The following is a 21,723-nucleotide window of genomic DNA, read 5'->3' on the forward strand; positions in this document are numbered from 1 at the left end:
CTCATCCCAGCCTCCGAGAGCCTTCATCTGACCTACTGTTCCAGACTCGGCATCTCTGAGTGCCCCACGGGTGACCCCCGAGGTAACACTAGGCTATGGCCATAGGGAACTACTGGAAAGTTTCCCAGATGTGCTGCCATCTCCCCACTTCTAAGTGTTTGTGCCAGCTGTCCCCTCCACCTGCCACCCCTGGTTATAATGATGAGCCCTCTTGTCCTGAACCCACAGCGAGCAAGGGCAGCACTGAGACTGAAACCCATATCTATCTGTTTCTGAAACTCTTGAAACATGCACGCACACACACGCACACTTCAGACACCAGTGCAAGCCCCGGGTCTTACCTGTGCTTCCTGCCAACCTGCTAGAGATTGGAGGTTCCAGTGACTCCTCCTTGGGTTCCGTCAACTTGCTAGAATGGCTCACAGAACTCAAGAAAACCTGTGTACTCACAGGACTGTCGATTTATTACAAAGGACATTATAGGATATGAACCAACAGCCCGATCGAAGGAGCTTCTGTCCTCGAGCTTGGGGCCCTGCGTATTCCGGTTCCCAGGCTCTCAGAAAAAAGAGGCAAGGGGCTGTCCTGGGTTTCTGTGGTGGCTTCATTACAAGCCACGACTGATTAAGTCACTGGCCATTGGCAACTGATTCAACCTCCAGCCCTGCTCTCCTCCCAGACCTCCAGGGTGGGAGCCCTAGGACTGAAAGTTCCAAACCTCTAACCATGTGGTTGATTCTCCCAACAATGAGCCCCGGCCAAAAGCCACCTCATTAACATAAGAAAAGACACCCCTGTCCTACTCCACATTTAGAAAATTCCAAGGGTGGCCAGAGCTGTGAGCCAGGAACCTTGGATGAAGACCAGACATCTTATAAGTCACAGTCCAAGGAGTTAATGGTACCAGCTGAAATTAGGCAGCTGGACACTGCTGATCTGTTCACAGGATCTCATTGCATCCTTCCATGAAGCCCATGAAACAGGTTGTAGATGTGGAAGACAGAGCTGTAGACACACACGCGTAAGTGTGTTTCCTCTTGTCTTAGTCCATTTGGGCAGCTATCACAAAAATGCCACCGACTGGGTGGCTTATAAAGAACAGAAACGTATTGCTCACTGTTCCTAGAGGCTGGGAGTCCAGGATCAAAGCTCCACCATGGTCACCTTCAGGAGGAACACTCCCTTCCTGGTTCACGCCCAGCTTCTCGCTGTGTCCTCACAAGGTGGAAGCCAGTAAAGGATCTCTCCGAAGCCTCTTTTACGAGGGCACTAATCCCTTCATGACCTAGTTACCTCCCCAAGGCCCTACCTCCTGACACTACTAGTGGGGCATTTGTATTTCAAAGGGAGTTTTTTGGTGGGGTAAGCAAACTCCCCCACCACAGCAACTCCTTTTTGAAAACAAATATGAAAGCGTAAATATGCATTTCTTCTTTAATTGTGAAATAAATGTTTGTCTCACTAGAATGCTTTTCTAACTACATCTGTTAAAGAATTGAAATCCCCAAATGAGATTGAATTGGCCTACATTGCACTTTCTGTCCCTTAAAACTCTTGACACCAAGGAGAGATGGATTACCAAAAACGTAACAAAAAACGAAAATTAAAAAACAACAAAAAAATCCCCTCAAAGACCTCCTTAACTATAACGCTAACTTAATAAGCTTTTTGTAAATTCATTTTTAAAAATATGCTCCTTATTTAACAAGAAAAATATGTGAGGCTTAAGGTTTCAGCTCATTTCAACAGACACCTGCTTTGGCAATTACAAATGTTATGAGAAAATTAACGAGAGAGGTGTAAGTGGTATTGGTTAGTGTAAACAAACTGTAAAACCGGTTATACTTTTTTCTTCAGGCGGTGAATTGTTCTCAGAACTATAAAAAGTTCAGCATGAATTCCTAGTGGTTTTGAGGGACCACAGAAGTGGTTCTTCATTGCCGCAGGCGTTCATTTTTAAATAAATGCTTATTTATCTCTGGCAGGTTTTCCTGACATTATCACAGGACATAAGATGTTTTGGGTTGCTGGTTCCATATCTGACCTCACATTTCCCTGGCACACCAAAGGGGCCACTGGTGAGGTGGGGCCCCATTTTACAAAGGTGAAGAGCCCGCTCTGACTTCAGGCTGCCCAGATCGGAATTCTCTCTCTCTCCCTCTCTCTCTATACATATACATATACATATACATATACATATACATATACATATACATATACATATACCTATACCTATACCTATACATGTATGTATATATACCAGGGGTGCCAAAAAAAGTATACACATTTTAAGTGATGTCATTTATGTGTTACATTTCTACAAAACAATGTTTGCCATAATCAAAAGTGTCTGGACGCTGAGGGTAACCACTTTGAGCACCTCTTGTAATTGCAGAAATCAAACGTGACTTGTATTCATCTTTTGTTATTGGTGTATATCGAGTATTACAATTTTAATACGGTTGTTTTCTTTTTTTAAAATGTGTGTACATTTTTTTGGCACCTTCTTTATATTTATATATGCATAATTTGGTGGAGAGAGAAACTCTGAACCCCTGCAAGCCTCTGTGGAAGGACACTAAACCTCACACAAAGTCCTCAGTATCCCAGAATAACTGACCTTGGGAAAAGGCCACTTCACACAGCGACCCGTAGTTCATGTTTACACAAGAACACTACTTTCAGGTCTGGTTGGTATTCTCTCTTGACAAAGAAATAAAAGTTATTTGTAAAAAATAGACAGTCCTCATTATATGTGGATTCCATATCTGCAAATTTGCCTACTCACTGAAATTTACTTGTTACCCCCAAGTCAATGCTTGTGAGAAACCAACTCTGCTGACACCCTGAACTTGGACTTCCAACCTCCAGAACTGTGAGATGATAGATAAATTTGACTTTTTCTTGTCATAGGCCCTGCTCACAGTGTGTCCAGGGAAGAGGGTTTCCTGGCCAGGGAAGACCTGCCGCCTCAGCTGGCCCAGGGTCCTCCAGGAGGGAGACAAGGCTGGTGGTGAAACCTGGGTGTGGCCCCACCTCTGTCTCTCTCTTGCTGTGTCCCTTGGGGAAGGCACAGTCACCTCCCCGAGCCTCACTTGTCTTGACTGTAAAATGGGCTGATGCTTTGATCTGCTCTGCCATCCCCTGGGGTGAGCGTAAGGGTGAAACAGCACCGTGGGGAGTGTGAGCCCGTCATTAAGCAATGCATTAACAATTTAATTATTCATTCTCCAGTGTTTCCTGGTGAAGATGACTCATGTTCAAATTCAGCCCCCCAGGAGCCCTCACTGTGAGGTGCAGACTGACAGGGACACACCACCCAGGTCTGTCCTCTCCCACTTTCACCTTCTCATCCATCATCCATTTGTCCAATAAACATTACCTGAGCCTCTGGGTGTCAGGGGTTGGAGACCCAGAGATGAACCAGACACGTCCCTGCCCTGGGGGATCGACCTGCTTTAAAGCCTCATGCAAAGGGAAATGTTAATTATTATTTTGGGTTATAATTATAGCGGTGCTACAAAGGAGACTGCAAGCTTTGGTAAGGTATGGGCTAACCTTGTTGCCAAAGGAATCCTCACCCTTGGGCCCAGGAAGTAGGGTGAGAACCACTTTCCCTCAAACCTTGTTTAGTCTTTCACTGGGCAGGCCTCAAGCTGGGAATTGGCAACAATTGGGCCTCTCTTATTGAGTTGCTCACCAGAGGGTAGGTGGGGTTGACTCAAAAAATTGGCCAGGCACCAAGTGGAGAGAGTAGGGGCACCTCAGGAGTTCAGATGAAGCAGTTTGATTGGGGTGGAAGTGGTCTGGGAAGGCTTCACGGAGTAGGTGGCATCTGAACTGATCACTGAGGGATGTACAATATTAGCAGGTGAAGAACTGGAGGGAGGACATTCAAGGAGTCATTCCTTCATCCCACTCCTCCCTAATGTTTACGATGCACTTGAATGATGAACACAAAGTGGTTGTGGGGACAGTGCCCCAGAAAGCAGTTTCCAGGCTCTCGGCCTCACATAGAAAGGTGCTGGCTCAGGTAGTAAATGGCCATCGACTGTGATCAAATGGCCATCAGCTGTGGCGAGTTGGCTGTCAGCTGTAACCAGTGAGCCATTGGCCACTAATATAACTGCCGTGGCTACGCTAGCATAAAATGGGCGGCTAGCAAGAAGATGGTGGCTGAGCCTGCAAGCGGCACAGTGAGGGGTGAGAATTGTGTGGCTCCTGCTTCCTGTGTCTCCAACCCAGCCGCCAGTGAGAGTATAGTGGTGTGACTCCCCTACCTATGGCTCCGTGGGTGTTCCTTTTTGGCCTCACCATGTCCTGCGTTCTTGTGTGGGGAGTGGGAGCAGAGGTCCCGCAGGCCACCCCGCACGACCGTGGTGGAGGGCAGACACTGCACAAATCAGCAAGGAGATGCTCCCTGAAGTGCTAACTTAATTTGCAGGGTCTGGAGTAGAATGAAAATGCAAAGCCCCGTGTTGGGGAAACAACAGTGTTAAGAATTTCACGATGGCCACATGAGGGCATTAAACTCAGCGTGGGGCCCCATGAGACTGTCCAGGCTGCAGTCCCATGAAGCTGGCCCTGGATATGTGTGTGACTTTGTCACTTCTGGTTTGGACTTGACTTGGAAAGCCTTGAGAGGACTTATTATTTCATTGGTGCCAGGAAGGCCTGGTTCCCCCATTGCCCGCTCCTCCCTCCCAGCCTACGTGGGGTCTTTGAAGATCACCTCTATGGCAGCCTAGTGGCTGCCACAGTGTAGTGTCTCCCACAGACAGGACAATGCAGAAGGATACCTGTTGCTGCCCACCTCTTGTTTAAGAAGTGGGGAAACCTCTCCTGAGGGTACCCCACCAAGCTTCCTTCACACTTCTTGGCCAGAACCGTGTCTCACCCGACCCTCAGCCAATCACTAGCAAGAATGGGAACATCATGATGGGCTTAGGCCAATAGGCAGGGCCCCTACTCGGGTCCTCATTGTTCCCCTAGGATCGTAGGGCTAGATCAGCTCCATTTCAGATCAAGACACTAATTAGCTGGTTTGCCCAGGGTGTCGCAGCCGGGGGTGTTGGGTGGCAGTCTGAAGCCTGACACACCTGCTGCGTGGTGCCCTAAACTCGGGATGTCTCAGCATAGAGTCCAGCACACGTGAAGTGCACATTGTGTGGTAAAATCAGCAGTTTTCATTACAGGGTGGGGTCGTGCAGGGGGGGCGGGGGGATCAACTTTGCATCTGGGTTGGGCTTGCTTTTCTTAGTTCTCAGCTGTAGGTCAAGTAATGCTTATCGACTGCTTCCTCTCTGCTGGGCGGGCAGCGTTCTAGGTGCTTTGCAGGTACTCACTCAGGAACCCTGGCAAGAGCCCTGTGGTTACTATTCTAACGGGCCGGCCGGCTGGTGCATGAATCCCCTGGGGGCCGTGTCAAAGTTCGGGGGCCACCCCAGTGCCTGATGCAGTGGGTTTCAGGTGGGGGCCAGGATTTACAATTCTAAGTCTTCCCGGTGATGCTCTGGGTCCTTGCCTTTGAGAACCACTGTTAAAGGCTGGTGAGGCACAGTGGTGTAGCACAGTGGTCATGAGGGGGAGTGGCGTTTGCCTGAGGGTGGGGGTACAACTTTTATCCCACCTACCGGCACCCGGGCAAGCGGGACATGGGGGCTGAATCCACCTCCCGATCTACCTACAGAGCCCTATGCCCTGCTCGGGCGCCCTTTTCTAATTTGCACAAAGGCACATATAAGCCAGAGGAATCCTGGGTCTGAAGGGGTGCAATTATGTGTTTGCACTGGAGCGTTTTAAGCAAAAGAGTGACATGATCCTATTTAAGTTTTAAGAGCCCTCTGATGAACGAATACACAAAATGGGGTCCATTCATACAATGGAACATTATTCAGTCTTTTATTATTCTGACACCTGCTACAGTATGGATGAACCGGATGTGATGAGAAGTGAAATAAGCCAGTCACTAAAAGACAAATACTGTGTGATTTGTCTATAGGAAGTCCCTAGAGTTGTCAAATTCATGGACAGAAAGTAGAAGGGTGGTTGCCAGGGCCTAGGGGAGGGAGGAGTAGGAAGTCAGTGTTTAATGTACAGAGTTTCGGTTTTGGAACATGAGAAAGTTCTGGAGAGGATGGTGGTGATGGCTGCACAACAATGTGAACGTGCTTAATGCCACTGACCTGGACACTTGCAAATGGATAAAATACTAAATTTTATGTATATTTTACCACAATTAGGGAAAAATGATCCCTCTGGCTGCTGTGTAGAGGATGCACCAGGGTGCAGGAGGGGAAGGAGGCCAGCAGGACACTCTCTAGGCAGCCTGTGCACTTGTTCAGGTGAGAGTCATGGGAACCAGGTGACAGGGTGGAGAGCAATGGTCAAAATAAACAAACACAAAGAAACAAACTCATACTGAGAACATTCTGATGGTGGGAGGATGGGAGGGGGGTCGGGAGACTGGGTGAAAAAGGTACAAATTGGTAGTTACAAAACAGTCATGGGGATGTAAAGTACAGCACAGTGAATATAGTCAATACTATTGTAAGAACTACGTGCGTGCGGTGTCAGATGTGTATTAGACTAAAGGTGATCACTTCCTAAGGTATGTAAACTTCCTAAGGTATATAAATGTCGAACCAGACACTGTATACCTGAAACTAACACAATATTGTATGTCAACTGTTAAAAAATAAAGTCCAAGTGGAGCCGTCAAGTGGGCAATTGGATGTGAGTGGGGAAAAGATCAGCAGGTTCTTGGAACAGGAAAGAAGCCGCTGTGACTGGAACACATTAGGCAAAAGGGCAGAGGGGCCAGAGAGGTGGCCGGGATAGGGGAGGCCACAGCAAAGCGGTTGGCTTTCTGGAGCAGGAAGTTCTGACTGAGCCACTAACCGCTCGTGAAACCTGGGGAAAAAGTTACTGTCCATTAGAAGAGTCCTTGTTACGTGCCAGCCATTGTCATACTTTGTCTTAACACCAGTCGGGCCGTGGAGGTGCGGGCGGGGTCTCATCCTCAACCTCACAATTTATAGCTAGATTTTAATGCAGGTCGTTGTAACAGATGAGGAAACGCGGTGTATACGGGCGGGGATGACTTCTCCAGGTCCACGCGGCCTGGGTGAGCCGTCCTCAGGCCTGGAACCAGCTGGAGCTGGAGCTGTAACCCATCTCTCGGATTCTTTCCCGCTCTAACAACCAAATATTCTTCCCGTTTCTGAGATGGGGAATCGGTGGCAGTCTCCATGTCCAACGAGGATACGTGGAGGACGTGTGGTAGGTGGTACCCTCACCCGATTAACAGAGGGTAAACTGAGGCCAGAGACTTGTGTGTCAGGTTCACACAGACAGAGCCGAACCAGGGCGCCTGGGTCACGTCCAGACCGCGAACCGACCTGGGACCTTGTTAGTTCGGCAAGGTGGGGGAGGGGTGAAAGGCGACCCATTGTCAAGGAGACGCACCCGACAGGCTCCGATTGGCGCAGAACTCTCGTCCTGGCCCGTCCTCTTCGCCTGCCGATTCCTCGGGTCCAGGGGCCCCATTTCCCGAGTGCCCGGCAGCACCGGCCTCTTCCGATCTCCACGACAACGCCACTATGGCTCCTCCTCCGTCCTTTGGCGCTCCACCGCTCCCTGTCGGCACATCTGTGCATGCCCGGGTCCCGCGCGCGGGCCAATGGGAAGCCTGTATGCGCTCTGGGAAATGTAGTCCGAAGCCCGGAGAGCCAGTGGGAGGCCGTTTGCGATGGCCAATAGGCCGCTCGCAGGCCGTGGTGCATCCTTGGAAGTGTAGTTCTGGCGCGGGCGGAGACTTTCGAGGATAGGAGCGCGTGGGTCGCCACGGCGAAACCAATGGGAAGCCGCCGTTGCCGCGAGCCTTCCCGGGAAATGTAGTTCTGGGTGAGACCGGCAAAGTTGTGGGGTGGTTTGTTGGGCGGAACGGACGACTAGATCTCTGCGAGTGTTGTGGGGGAGAGGGACGGAGGAGTTTGGCGCAAAGCCTGCCGGGGCATGGAGCCCCAATGGGCTTTGTGCGCATGTGCGAAGAGGTGAGGGGGCTTGGGGGGCCTCGCCTGGGAGAGTGAGGTGAGTGAGGGGAAAAGAGGGAGAGATGGGGGGCGCGGTTGGACGTTCTTTGGGGGGGGCTGGAGGCCGGAGGAGGGGGATGGGAGAGTTAGGGGGAGGAGATGAAAAGGGGGTCTGGGCGAAGGGAGAGGTAGGGGAGGAGGATGGGCTGGGGGGAGCGGGAGGGTTGGGAAGTGGGAGGGGGTTGTGGATTCCCGAGGTGGATATCGCAGGTGAGAGTTGGAAATGGAGGGAGGGGAATTGGGGAGGGCTTAGGAAGTGGGAGGGAGAGGAGGGAGGGAAGGAAGAAGGGGGGAGGGGGAGGGGGAGGGGGAGGGGATTCCGGCGGGGGGTGGGGCTGGGCCCTACCGAGGAGTTCGGGGACCGAACCCGTTGGAAAGGTTGGGGGGAATACGATTTAGGGGAAGATCATCGACATAGACGGGGTGCAGGTGGTCCGTTTTCTGCGCTGTTTTCACAAGCGCAGTCTCACTTTTGTAAGTTGTAGGATTCCTGAGGATGAGATGAATTGCCTGGTTTTATTTCTTTCTTGAAGAGTACTCACCTCATTAGCTTGTTGCAAGGGATTAAATTCTTTGATGGGGGTGGGCAGTGCTTCGAGGCTGTGTTTGCCGTTATCATCTGAGGCTGCCCCCCCCCGCCCCCCACCTCTAGTCCAGTCAGCCTCCACTCTATCCCTCTTTTATTTCGTATTTTAACACCTATTCCAATTTATAGCTAGATTTTAATGTAGGTGGTTGTAACAGCGGCATCCCCAGCACCTCAGGAAGTAACAGTAATTTAAGTAACTAACTCTGGGTGAGGGCTGGCTTAGCCCAGGTGCTGTTCTCAGCACCTGTTTCCTTATATGTTGAATTCTTACTGCGGCTCTTGGGTTAGTATGATTTTACTGCTTTGGAATGGAGTTTTGGTGTACCTTGTCCAAGGACAAATAATTGGGAGGTGGCAGAGCTGGGATTTGCTCCAGAGCCCTTGTGCTCTGAGTAAATATTTATCCCGTGGACCAGTGGCTCTCCACCAGGGGCGACTTTGCCCCCTGAGGAACACCGGGCAATACGTGGAGACATTTTTGGTTGTCACAACTGGGGAGATACTACTAGCATCTGGTGGAAAGAGGCCAGGGAAGCTGCTCCACATTTTCATGGCATAGGATGGCTGCCACACACAGAATTAATTATCCAGCCAAGGCTAGGAAACCTGGAGTAGACGGGTCTTCACTGAGTGCTTACTCAGTGCTGGCCCATTTCTAAAAGCCCTTATGGGGAAGGAGCCATTATTAGTCCTGTATTACAGGTAGACAAACCATGTGAGGCAAGTCGTGTGTCCAAGGTCACACAGCAGAGCAATGGCGGAGCTGAAAGTTGGAGCCCAGTGCCAGAGCCCATCTTTTAACCATTTAATTAATCAGCATGCATCATTTTTTTAAAAACAGGCTGCAGGCCAGATTTCGCCCACAGGCAGCTGCTTGCTGACCCCCGCCCCAGGTCGGGGGCTGTCAATTTGGACTCAGGACTCCTTTATATTTTTAAAAATTATCGAAGGCCCCAAAGCAGAGTTTACAGGAGTTACAGCTTTTAAGATAAGGTATGTATCTTATAAGAAAAGAAGGCTGAGAAAATTTCAAAGTAGTCATGCATTTAGAAATAGCAGTAGTCAATTCTTCATGTGTTAATATAAATAACATTTTAAAAATACAAAACAACCGTGTTTTCCAAAAGGAACAGTTGGAAACGTTTCTTTGTGAATCTCTCCCATGTCTGACTTAAAAGAAGACTGCTGGGTCATCTGCTTCTGCATTCAGCTTGTGGCCATCGGCCTCTGAAGACCCCACTGTACACTCAGGAGAAAATGAGAGGCAAAGAGGCAAATACTGTCTTAGTGTCAGGATGACAACAGTTCAGACCTTGCAGTGTCCCCCAGGAGGGTCTTGCATCCTCAGGCGTCCCCAGATCATTGAGGACCACTCTTATAAGCTGGCGTTTCTTAGCCCCAGTACTGCTCACACTGGGGAGGGATCATTCTGTGCCGTGGGGGCGTCCTGTGCACTGCAGGATCCGTAGTAGCATCCCTGCTCCCTCCCATCCCCCCAGGCAGCAGCACCGCTACTCCTACCCTTTTCCAACATTCAAAAGTGTCTTCAGACATTTCCAGCTGGAAAGTGGCGGGCGGGGGGCGGGGGGGGTCACATTGCCCCTGGTTGAGAACCATTGCTCTAGGCTCTGTGTCATCCTCATAACTGAAGCCACTACCACATCTGTGTTCCCTGCTTTGGGAAGGGGGAAGAGGAAGTGGAGGGCACAGAGCTTCTTCTGGGATAGAGTGGGGTGATTACACAAAGGAAAAATGGGAGCATGGATATAGGGGAACTCGCACAGCCTGCCACATTTCCCAGGACCCAAACACGACTGGGTCCACTAATGTCATAGTATGCCTGGGAGGCCATCACAAAATACCATAGAGTGAGGGGCGGTTTCAACAGCAGATACTTACTTCTCACAGTTCTGCACAGCAGAAGTCCAAGATCAAATGCAGGCTGATTCGGTGTCTGCTGAGAGCCCTCCTCCTGGCTTATAGGTGGGGCTTCCATGCTGTGTCCCCACTTGGCAGAGAGATCGTAGGGACATATTTCTTCCTCATCTTAGAAGGCCATCAGTCCTATTAGATTAGGACCCCACCCTTAGAACTGCATTTAATCCTTTTTTTTTTATTTATTGAGATATAATTGACATATAACATTGTCTTCATTTAGGTTGTACGACATAATGATTTGATATGTATGTATGTAAAATGATCACCACAATGCTCGTAAGTCTAGTTAACATCCATCTCATCCAGCTCATATAGTTACAATTTTTTTTCTTGTGATGAGAACTTTTAAGATTTACTGCCTTAGGGGGTGGGGGGTAGGAGATGAGGGTAAGGGGGATCCAATATATGGTGATGGAAGGAGAACTGACTCCGGGTGGTGAACACACAATGGGATTTATAGATGATGTAATACAGAATTTTACACCTGAAATCTCTGTAATTTTACTAACAATTGTCACCCCAATAAATTAAAAAAAAAAAAAAAAAGATTTACTGCCTTAGCAACTTCCAAGTATACAACACAGTATTGTTAGCTATTGTCCCCGTGCTGTTCATTAGGTCTCCATGACATACTCATCTTGTAACTGGGAGTTTGTGCCTTTTGACCAATTTCCCCACTCATTTAATTATCTCCTGAAATACCTCATCTCCAGATGCAGTCACATGGGGGTTAGAGCTTGAACCTAATGGATTTGGGAATCACAGTTTAGCACAGCAGTTAGTAAGGAAGAGGCAGAAGGTGGCTTTTGAGCAGCCATCCTGCAGTGGGGGACACTGGTTGATACAGGATCAGGCAAAGGGATCGTAGTACCAGTGGTGCCGATGGTTGCTCACATTTCTGAGCACCTGCTGTGTGCCAGGCCTTCTGTAAGTCCTGTGTGTGTTTTCTTGTTTAACCCTCACAATGAGGCCGTGGAGGAGATTGAGGTACAGTGGTGCCCCGGTCACCCCCAGGAGGGGCTGAGCCAGGATTTGCACCTGTCCTGTCCCAGGAGGGGTTCACAGCCCCCCTTCCTCCAGCACCTGTCGTCTGTGAGACACTTGAGAGCAGCACCCCTCAGCAACCTCAGGCAGCCATCCGCAGCCACCAGGTGGGTGAGCACTTCATCTTAGGGGGGAAACTGAGGCACAGAGAGGCAATGCCACTTATTCTAGGTCACTTCGCTCCTAAGTGGGGTGCTGGGGTGTGCATCTCTGTGGTATGGTTCCAGACCCCGCACCTCTGCTGTCCTTCCCCCACAGTGGGAAGTGGAGGGTTCCAGAACATCTGGTTGGGCTCTCACCATGCTGAACTTCCCTCCCCACAGGTGGTGCTGTCCCCCCAGTGCTCGCCAGCCCCCATGGAGGTCCCATGCCCCCAGCCTGTGAAGCAGGAGGGCCAGGCCGCTGAGGGCCTGGCCCTCGACTCGCCGTGGCACCGCTTCCGCCACTTCCACCTGGGGGATGCGCCGGGCCCCCGCGAGGCGCTGGGCCGGCTGCGTGCCCTGTGCCGGGACTGGCTGCAGCCCGAGGTGCACACCAAGGAGCAGATGCTGGAGCTGCTGGTGCTGGAGCAGTTCCTGAGCGCCTTCCCGGCCGACATCCAGGCCTGGGTGTGTAGCCGGCGGCCCCAGAGCGGGGAGGAGGCCGTGGCCCTGCTGGAGGAGCTCTGGGTGAGCCGCGGGCGGCTGGTGGGAGGGCCCGTGCACCCACGTCCCTCAGCAGCCACCTCCCGGTGGTCGGAGACTTGCCTGCCCCTCGTGGCCTTACTGTCTGCTCTGCAGACGGCCACCCGGCCTCAGCTTGGAGTGACACTTTGCTCGTGTGCAAACAAAACAGGCTCCATGAACCCTGGCATCAAGGGTGTGATGGAGAGTAGGGGCGCTGGAGGGCAGGTACGGGGTCAGACTGGTGGTGTAGTGTAGATGGAACAGTTCCCAAGACCACCCTCCCTTTGACAGCCCAGTAGAAGAAGGACTCAGAACTCAGGGAAGGCCGGCGTGCTCACGGTTATGGTTTATTACAGCAGAAGGACGCAGGTTAAATCGGCCCAGGGAGGAGGTGCAGGGCCAGGGACCGGGGACTTGCACACGTGGAGCTTCTGGTCTCCTCTCCCAGGGGTGGAGCAGAGGCACCGGGGGCTCCCGAGCCTGTCCATGGCTTTTGTTAGGGGTCGGGCACATACACACAGCTGACTGCCCCTTGGCTGGCGTCAGTCTCCAGTTCCCTCTGGGGGTTGGACTGCCACAGCATGGCTAAAAGCCCCCAATAAATGCCACTGACCATATGGTCCTGAGGGGTCGGCACTGGGTACTGCTGTCCTCTGTCTCACAGGTGACGATAGGAGGCTCAGATATGTTAAGCAACTTGGCCAAGGTCGCACAGCTAGTTAGGGGGTGGTGGGAGGCACAGAATTAACATGCTGTGGCCCCAGATGCCTGCCTCTGGTCCCTGAGCACCCGTGGTCGCTCTGCTTGTGGGCAGTGCTTGGCCTCTGCGTGGCAGCATCCCGTGTCCGTGACCCCAGGCCAGAGCCCCAGGACATCTGTGGGGTCCTGCAGAGCACTGAAGGTTCTTAGGCTTGGGAGTGCTCTAGCATCCCCGGGAGAGCCGCCGGCAGTGCGGCTTCCTGGCCCCCACTCCCAGGTATGCTGACCAAGATGCTGGGGGATCTCCACGCTGTGCGCTCAGCCTCCACCTCTCTGAATGGGGGCTCAGGGTGAAGACCGTGTGCTGCCCAGCCCCTTCTGGACTGACAGGGTGGCAGGGAACTCGCTCAGCGCCTGCAAGCAGGTCTGTGGATGGAGGTATCCAGGCACCTGGTTGGCCTCATGCCATACCCCAGCCCTACCTGCGCACGGCCGCGTCTCCTCCTCTTCTTCACCGTGAAGGCAGACGGTTTGACCTTTATCCATCCATCCGTTCACTCTCTCAGTGCCAGGAACTGCAGGCCTCTTCCATGCTCCATGCTGCCGGGAGTGTTAAGTGGGGAAGCCGCGGTGGGAAAGTGTCCAGCATTTCCTCCAGAAGGTTAAACGTACAACGCAGATGAGATGCCATGGGAACTTAACTCTTGTGTACGTCAGCCAGTGGTGAAGCGGGTTGTGCTTAAAGTTCAGGACCCGCTGCCAAGGTTAAGTGAGGACGTACTGCGTGCTGTGAGCCCGTAGTTCCATTCCTGGGTGTGCACCCAGCAGAAATGAAAACACGTCCACACTGATCTGTACCCTGTGTGGGATGAGGGCCAGCCGGGCGCCATCACTCGTGATAGTCCCAGAGTAGAAACCGCGCGTGCACCGGCAGGGGCATGGGAAAGCAAACACAGTGGTCACAGCATGGACTGTGACTCAGCCATGAGAAGGCATGGAGCCCCGACACAGCGTGGATGAGCACTGAGGACCTGTGTGTACGAGGCCAGTCAGAAACACCGTGTCTGCGTGAGTCCGTTTCTATGCACTGCCCAGACGCTTCAGATCCGCAGACGCAGGAAGTAGATGCGTGGTTCCCAGCGACTGGGGGGCGGGGAAGGGCAGTGACTGCTGATGGGTTTAAGGTTTCTTTTGGGGAGGATGGAAATACCCTCAAATTGACTGCGGTGATGCTTGCACAGCTCTGGATCTACTAAAAACCACTGAATTGTGTTGTAAGTGGGTGAATGCTGTGGTAGAGAATCATACCTAAATAGAGCTCTTATAAAAATATTGGCACCAGGGACACCACAGAAGCAAGACAGGGCAGGCCCTGGGCCCTGGGAGCCTGCCGTCTGTTGGAGGAGACGGGCGAGCACGGACGCGAATAGTTGGTGTGATGGGCCAGGTGGCTGCATCGGTGAAGTCTGACATCCCAGAGAGAAATGACACCCACTCCACAGAGACTATCCTCAAAAATAGAAGAGGGGCCGCTTCCAGCTCTTTCTATGGGGCCAGCATTCCCCTGATGTCAAAACCAAAGATGTTACAAGAAAACGATAAGCCAATATCCTAATCTCAAAATAATTATGTTGAGTGAGAGAAACCAGACCAAAACAAACAAACAAACAGACAGACCACCTGTTAACTGAGTGGTTCTATTTGGGTAAAGTTCTAGAAGACAAAACCCGCTCTGTAGTTACAGGAAGCACATCAGTGGTTGCATTGGTGTGGGGGGACCCCACCTGTGTGTGAGGACTGTTGCGTGGTAGCTGTATACTCGATTGACATGGTGGCTTCTTGGGCATGTACGTATGTCAAAACTCATCGCGTTATGTGCTTTACATGCACTTATTGTACGTCCGCTAAACCTCAATAAAACTATTAAAAAGTGCGGTGTTATTAAAAGGGACGTTCCTTGTAAACCTGTGTGTGTGGCTGAGATAGGGGCTCAGCCAACTCCCAAGGTCGACGGGATGGGACAGGGTGTTTCAGGCAAGAGTGGAGGTGTGTGGGAGCCTGGCATGCACAGGACACATAAGCTGTTTACTGTGGCATGCACTAGAGTTCCAGGCGGGGACCTGGCCAGAGGTGGGGCTGCAGGGGGTGGCAGGGGCCAGCGCACGTGGGCAGCTGCAGAAGCAGGCAACAGGACAGCACCTGCGGCCCCATCACAGCCTGTGTAGCCCAAGTGGCCAGGAGTCGGTTCACAGCTGCAACTCACCCATCCTGCCACAGCCCAGACAGTGGGCATACATCCCAAACAACGTGCTTTTACGAAAGGCTCCAGAAGCTTCCTGCTGAGTCCTCTCCCCAGCTGATAGAATGTTGGCATCGCTGATTTTCACCCTAACCATTGCTTTAATCCAAAAGCATTTGAAACAAGTGAAATGTGAGGAAGTGGGTTGGATTCAGACAGCTCATGAGTCAACTCTCCATGGGCACCAGGAGAAGTCTGGTCTTCACTGGGGGGCAGGGGCTTGAGGAGCAATGACGAGTGTCCAAGAACCGGAAATTGCCACTTTGAGCTTTTTCTTTAACCTTCCTGGCTGGTGCCATTCCCTCGGGGCTGTTGCCACTCAAGCCAGGAACAGAAGGGTCTGAGCTTGCTTAATTTTTTCCGAGTTAAAAGTAGCTTCCATGTTTTTCTTCTGCATTTTGTCAAGGAGTTTGCAAAGGGCAGTAAGAAGCTAAAGCAAGATTCAAACCAGGTGTATCAGTCATCTGTTGTGTAACGTCACCCCAAACTTAGTGGCTTAAAAAGATAAGCATTTGTCACCTCACGCAGGACCTGTGGGTCAGGAAGCTGCAGCGGGTCCGGCTCAGGGTCTCTGAGAGATTGCCGTTGTCACCTGAAGGCTGGCCTGGGGCTGGAGGGTCTGACCTGCGGTAGCTTCCTCAGGGGCCCCGCCATGGGAGAGCTGGGCATCCAGGACAGCTGGCTTCCCCATAGTGGGAGTAGGACTCACTGACTGGTTAAAGGTGAAGGGGAGAGAGAAGGAGAAAAATGGAGGCCCTTACTCAGGTTTCTCACTTGCGAATGTGGTCTCTCTCATTTCAGGGACCAGCGATGAGGGCCCCTCAGGATGTGACAGAAGGCTCTGGGGTCGGCCTCGGAAAAGAAGAAGGGGGTATGATCCCATTAGGTGAGCAGCTGGCCTGTGGCTCCCACACCACTGGCTTTCCCAGCCCTGTGGGTGGGGGTGGGGTCTCGCCCTCCTGCCCATCATTCATTTGTTCAGGCCTGGAGCTGGGGATGAATCAGACACCCCCCTCCCCTGCCCCCCTGCACTGAAGGGCACAGCAGGTGGGGGGTCAGGCAAAGCCCCGTGGTAGCCCTGTAGAGAGGCAGCATTGCCTGCCATCTAGAGCCACACAGGCCGGTGCAGAGAAATGAAACAGCTTGCCCGAGAGCAGGTGCTGGCAAAACCAGGATTGCACCCCAAGACATGTGCCCACGGTCTCAGCAAGGTGCTGCCTCCTGCAGCTGCACAGAGGCATAGGACCACAGCTCGCTGGCTCCCATTCAACCATGCTCTTCCTTCTCTGGGCACCGTGACCAGGGGTCAGCATCCCGTGCCAATCACACAGGCCTGGCACACACACCCGCCCTTGGAGCTGGGGCTGGAGCCAGCTCCATCCAGACCACACTTTAGGGTGAGGAAGGGAGGTCAAAGAAGGGACCAGACAGTGGACGGCAGAAACCTGATATGTCCATCAGAGGGAGACTGATGATTGTGGGAGTCAGCATGGAGCCAGTGCTGGGGGTAAAGGTGTGGAGGACAGAGCAGCTTGACAGCCATCTCGAGGTCGCATGTGGAATCAGGAGGATGGAGGCCATGGAGAGGGAGGGACCTGGGGAGAATGAGGGGGACACAGGGAGGACAGGGAGGGGAAGATGGAGGACACAGGGAGGAGAGGGACAGGAGGATGGAGGATGCAGGGAGGACAGGGACACGAGGATGGAGGATGCAGAGAGGACGGACGCAGGGAGGACGGAGGACGCAGGGAGGACAGGGATGGGATGATGGAGGATGCAGAGAGGACAGGGACGGGAGGATGGAGGATGCAGAGAGGATGGACGCAGGGAGGACGGAGGACGCAGGGAGGACAGGGACGGGATGATGGAGGATGCAGAGAGGACGGATGGGAGGATGGAGGATGCAGAGAGGACGGACGCAGGGAGGATGGAGGACACAGGGAGGACAGGGACAGGAGGATGGAGGATGCAGAGAGGACGGACGCAGGGAGGATGGAGGACACAGGGAGGAGAGGGACAGGAGGATGGAGGATGCAGAGAGGACGGATGCAGGGAGGACGGAGGACGCAGGGAGGACAGGGATGGGATGATGGAGGATGCAGAGAGGACAGGGACGGGAGGATGGAGGATGCAGAGAGGACGGATGCAGGGAGGACGGAGGACTCAGGGAGGACAGGGATGGGATGATGGAGGATGCAGGGAGGACGGGGATGGGGGGATGGAGGACCAGGGAGCATGGGGACGGGAGGATGGAGGACGCAGGGGGGACAGGGACAGGGTAGGATGGAGGACCAGGGAGGACGATGACGGGAGGATGTAGGACCAGGGAGGACGGTGACAGGGTAGGATGGAGGACCAGGGAGGATGGGGACAGGGGAGCATGTGGGACCAGGGAGGACGGGGACAGAAGAGGCTGGAGGACGCAGGGGGGACAGGGACCAAGGTTATGTTTGGGAGATCGTAGTTTTTCCGGTCCTGCGTGAGGAACAGCAGAAAAACAAACGGGAAGGACTTGTGAAGTACAAGTGTATCTGTGTGGCCGGGAAGGAGGGTCAGAGTCCCCTGGTGTTCCCTGCAGGAGGGCAGGTAGGGGAGCCAGCAGGGTTGCGCAGGTCACCTAGACCTGCCTCTGAGCTCAGTGCCCTCCTCCTCCTGCCTCCGGGACGAGAGAGACCTGCTCTGACTGTGGTGTGTGAGGTTGAACCGAAGTGTACAGTTACCCTGCTCAGCCCGTCCAGGCCCTCGGGACAGATGGCAGGTGTTAGTATTGCTGTGTCTGTCAAGCCCGTCCTAGTGTGTAAAACATGTTGCTTATCTCCCTGCGTTTCCATAGAACAGTTTGAAAACGTGGAGAAAGGAAATACATGGTTCACTTGTTGTTGTTACCCATCCACCCGTTTGTCACTGAATTCCCACGCAGATGCCTGCCTGCTGCCGCGTACACTGGACAGTCACCCACCCACCCACCGTTCACCCCTCCGTCTGCCGTCCTCCTCATGCCTTCATCTTCCTCCCCATTACTGCTTCTCCACCATCCATCTATTCACCTGCTCACCTCCCAGTCCATCCGTCCTCCACCCACCCACCCACCCACCCCTCACCCATTTACTCACTTGCCTCCCCATTTCTTCCTCCACCCGTCCATGCACCTGCTGACCTGCCCTTCACCCGTCAGTCCACCCTACACCATCTCTTCACCTGTGTGCTGTACCACGTTCCCCACCTGTTCACCCACCCCCTCCCATCCATCTGCACTTACTGTGCTGTGGGGATCACAGGAGTGATGAGAACCCACCCCGGTGTCCCCTGGTGTCGCGCTCCCTCCCCGCCCCGGCTCTGCCCTTCCTGCCCTTGCCGCGTCGTCACCGCCGGCTCACCCCTGCGGGACTGCCCTCTCCGCCCTGCCCGGAGCCACCCTGACTGCGCCTTTGCTTGGCAGGAGACGCGGCCTCGGGGGCTGAGGAGCCGGCGACGGGGGACACCCGGGCCCCGCGCCCCTATAAGCAGGAACCAGGCAGCCCCCCGCTGGCCCCGCCGGCCCCGCCCGCGCCGGGCCTGCCTGCCTTCCTGGCCGTCCCGGGCACCGCGTCCTGCCCCGAATGCGGCAAGGCCGCGCTGAAGCCGACGCACTTGCTGCGCCACCGACAGAGCCACTCGGGCGAGAAGCCGCACGCCTGTCCCGAGTGCGGCAAGGCCTTCCGGCGCAAGGAGCACCTGCGGCGCCACCGCGGCACCCACCCCGGCGGCCCCGGGCCGGCCCTGCGCCCGCTGCCTGCCCGCGAGAAGCCGCACGCCTGCTGCGAGTGCGGCAAGACCTTCTACTGGCGCGAGCACCTTGTGCGCCACCGCAAGACGCACTCGGGCGCGCGGCCGTTCGCCTGCTGGGAGTGCGGCAAGGGTTTCGGGCGCCGCGAGCACGTGCTGCGCCACCAGCGCATCCACGGCCGGGCGGCGGGCGGCGCCGGCGGGCCAGGCGCGCCCGGTCCCGAGGGCGGGGGGCCCTTCCCACCCTGGCCCCTGGGGTAGCCGCTCCGCCCGCCGTCGTCCTGCCCCCAGCCCACCTCCAGCACCCGCTTCTCTCCGCCCTCCTCCACCCCCGTGTTTGAACTGCCCGATGCCCTGACATCCTGCGTTCCTTCCTAGCTCTGTCCCGAATCTCCCTTTCCTGTTCGGATCTCACCTCCTGACCCCCCAGCCTCTCCCATCCTCTGAAAAGGGGCCTCCACATTGCACCCACCGCTCCCGTCTCCCTCTCCACCTATCCCCTACCCTGGGGGGTAAAGGGGGAACAAGGCTGGCCAGGAGCACAGAAGAGCACAGGGCAAGACCAGCAGGCAGGCTCCTTGATGGAGAGAAGGCTAAAGGAAAGGGACTGGGTCTTGCTCCTAGGAGACCCCCCCCCCCAGGACAGATTGGGGGACAGGGAAGGCGCCTGGCAGTAGACTCCTTGGTCTTGGTTTTCTCTGCACCCAGGAAGGCATGAGATGGACAGAGATGCCTGCTCTGGGAAGCTCGTTGCAGACAATTCACCAGCATCTGCAGAGTAATAAAGTCACTGATGAGGTGTGCAGACCAGAGTCCCAGGTTCTGTCCTAGGCGCCACCCTCCAGGAGCAGAGTGTCTGGGGAGGGGCTCTCTGGGACCCACCCAATGCGGGAGAGGCCTGGGGAGTATGGGTTTAACCCTAGGGCAGCAGTTCCTGTACTTGAGCCAAAGACAAAGGATTTTGTGAGAGAGGACAGGTCACCCATGTCTGGCAGCATGGGAGACACACACATTGCTTATCAACCGCCGCCCACTGGCCCAGGAAAGATCACCCCACTTCCATCTCAAGGCAGGCAGGAGGCTGGTGGAAGGACTCAGCTCAGTGCAAAGCTGGCCCGGGTTTGGTCTACCCAATTGCTTCCTGGCTGCAATAATCTTAGGTCACACCTGTCAGTTTCCACATCTGTGAGTAATGGTACCCACATCTCTTGCTAAGAGTATTACTTGGAGTACTTGACCCCATTTCATAGGGGACCCCCAAATATTACTGTCAGTAGGACTCTTGGGTGACCCATTTTGCCAAGAGAGGGATCTCTCCCGGCGGCCATCACTCTGAGGCCCTCTGGAGGTGGGGTGAGGGGCTGCTGTCTCACCCCTGGTCCTCAGTTTAGCACAGTGTCCTGGGTCCAGGCCCTGGTTCCTTCTCTCCAGGGTGATGCACCAACGTCTGGCCAGTAAACCCCAGGCCATGGGCCATGTCCTAGCTTCAAGGGAGTCTGAGAAAGCAAGTAGCTAGACTGTCCAGCGTCTACAGCCAGAGGCTGGCTCCACCTTCTGTTACCGTGGACTTGAAAGGGTCCACTCACCTGTGCACATCCAAGCCAAAATAAGATACGAACAGAAGTGTGCAGCAAAGTAAAAGTTTGTTTAAGGAGTTGGCACCTAGTCCAGAGACAAAGGTGAGCTAGTGCTCTCAAAAACCTGTCTCCCTATGGCCTCTAGTGGCCAGGCTAGGAAAGGGAAGAATCATTATTCATGGTTGCTGTGAGAGTCGGGGTCATTGACCATAGTGACTTGTTGGGGCTGAGGCAGGGAGCAGTTGATCATGGCTCCAGGTCCTGTTGTCATGGCGTCGTTTGGTCCAGTTTGCAGGGCATGCAGTACATGGGGCCGTTCCACCTTCTTGAGTCTGGAGCTGGAATATAACAGGCCAAGTTGTTACCTTTGACTAAAGCCTTATTCTAGTTTGAGGTTTGGTTATTGTGTCCTAGTCATGGTTGATAGACCTGAAGCTTTATTATTCTTTTTTTTTGACTTTTAATCTGCAATTCTTTTAACAAAGCATTTTTTTTAAATTGGGGAATATTGGGGAACAGAGTGTTTTTCCAGGGCCCATCAGCTCCAAGTCGTTGCCCTTCCATCTAGTTGTGGAGGGCACAACTCAGCTCCAAGTCCAGTTGCCATTTTCAGTCTTTAGTTGCAGGGGGTGCAGCCCACCATCCCACGCGGGAATTGAACCAGCAACCTTGTTGTTGAGAGCTCACACTCTAACCAACTGAGCCATCCGGCCATTCCTCCCCACCCCCCCTCCCCGAAAGCTCAGCGGCAGCTTGTTGTCTTCAATCTAGTTGTGGAGTGCACAGCTCACTGGCCCATGTGGGAATTGAACCAGCTATCCTGTTGTTGAGAGCTAGCGCTCCAACCTACTGAGCCATCTGGCTGCCCCTGAAGTGAGTCTGAGCTGACCAGAACCCAGTGTCCTAAGGGCTTAATGATTAAAAGGAGCGCACATACAGCATACGTACAGGTAGGAGGGTCTGGGGAAAGAATGCAGGTGAGTTATAATTCTACCAGGATAAACAAAGCTAGCTTGGATTAAAACAAAATGTGTGCTAAAGAAATGAAATTCAC

The 21,723-nt window shown here is 53.6% G+C and overlaps 1 protein-coding gene across 8 annotated transcripts; it reads left to right on the forward strand.

Annotated features, from left to right (window-relative positions):
- The first annotated feature begins 7,911 nt into the window (after positions 1 to 7,911).
- Positions 7,912 to 21,086, forward strand: ZNF444 (zinc finger protein 444). 8 transcript variants are annotated; one of them, XM_033127787.1, is made up of 6 exons: positions 7,918 to 8,091; positions 9,524 to 9,675; positions 11,590 to 11,771; positions 11,988 to 12,332; positions 16,129 to 16,213; positions 18,767 to 21,082. In XM_033127787.1, the coding sequence occupies exons 4-6, from the start codon at positions 12,021 to 12,023 to the stop codon at positions 19,351 to 19,353; spliced, it is 984 nt and encodes a 327-aa protein (XP_032983678.1). In that variant the 5' UTR covers positions 7,918 to 8,091; positions 9,524 to 9,675; positions 11,590 to 11,771; positions 11,988 to 12,020; the 3' UTR covers positions 19,354 to 21,082. The 8 variants fall into 8 exon arrangements, with proteins under 8 accessions (XP_032983684.1, XP_032983676.1, XP_032983678.1 ...); XM_033127789.1 differs by having other exon boundaries at positions 11,673 to 11,771; XM_033127790.1 differs by having other exon boundaries at positions 11,701 to 11,771.
- The last annotated feature ends 637 nt before the right edge of the window (positions 21,087 to 21,723 follow it).

The sequence above is a fragment of the Rhinolophus ferrumequinum genome, chromosome 15 (genome assembly GCF_004115265.2).
Source record: "Rhinolophus ferrumequinum isolate MPI-CBG mRhiFer1 chromosome 15, mRhiFer1_v1.p, whole genome shotgun sequence".
NCBI classification, from domain to species: domain Eukaryota; kingdom Metazoa; phylum Chordata; class Mammalia; order Chiroptera; family Rhinolophidae; genus Rhinolophus; species Rhinolophus ferrumequinum.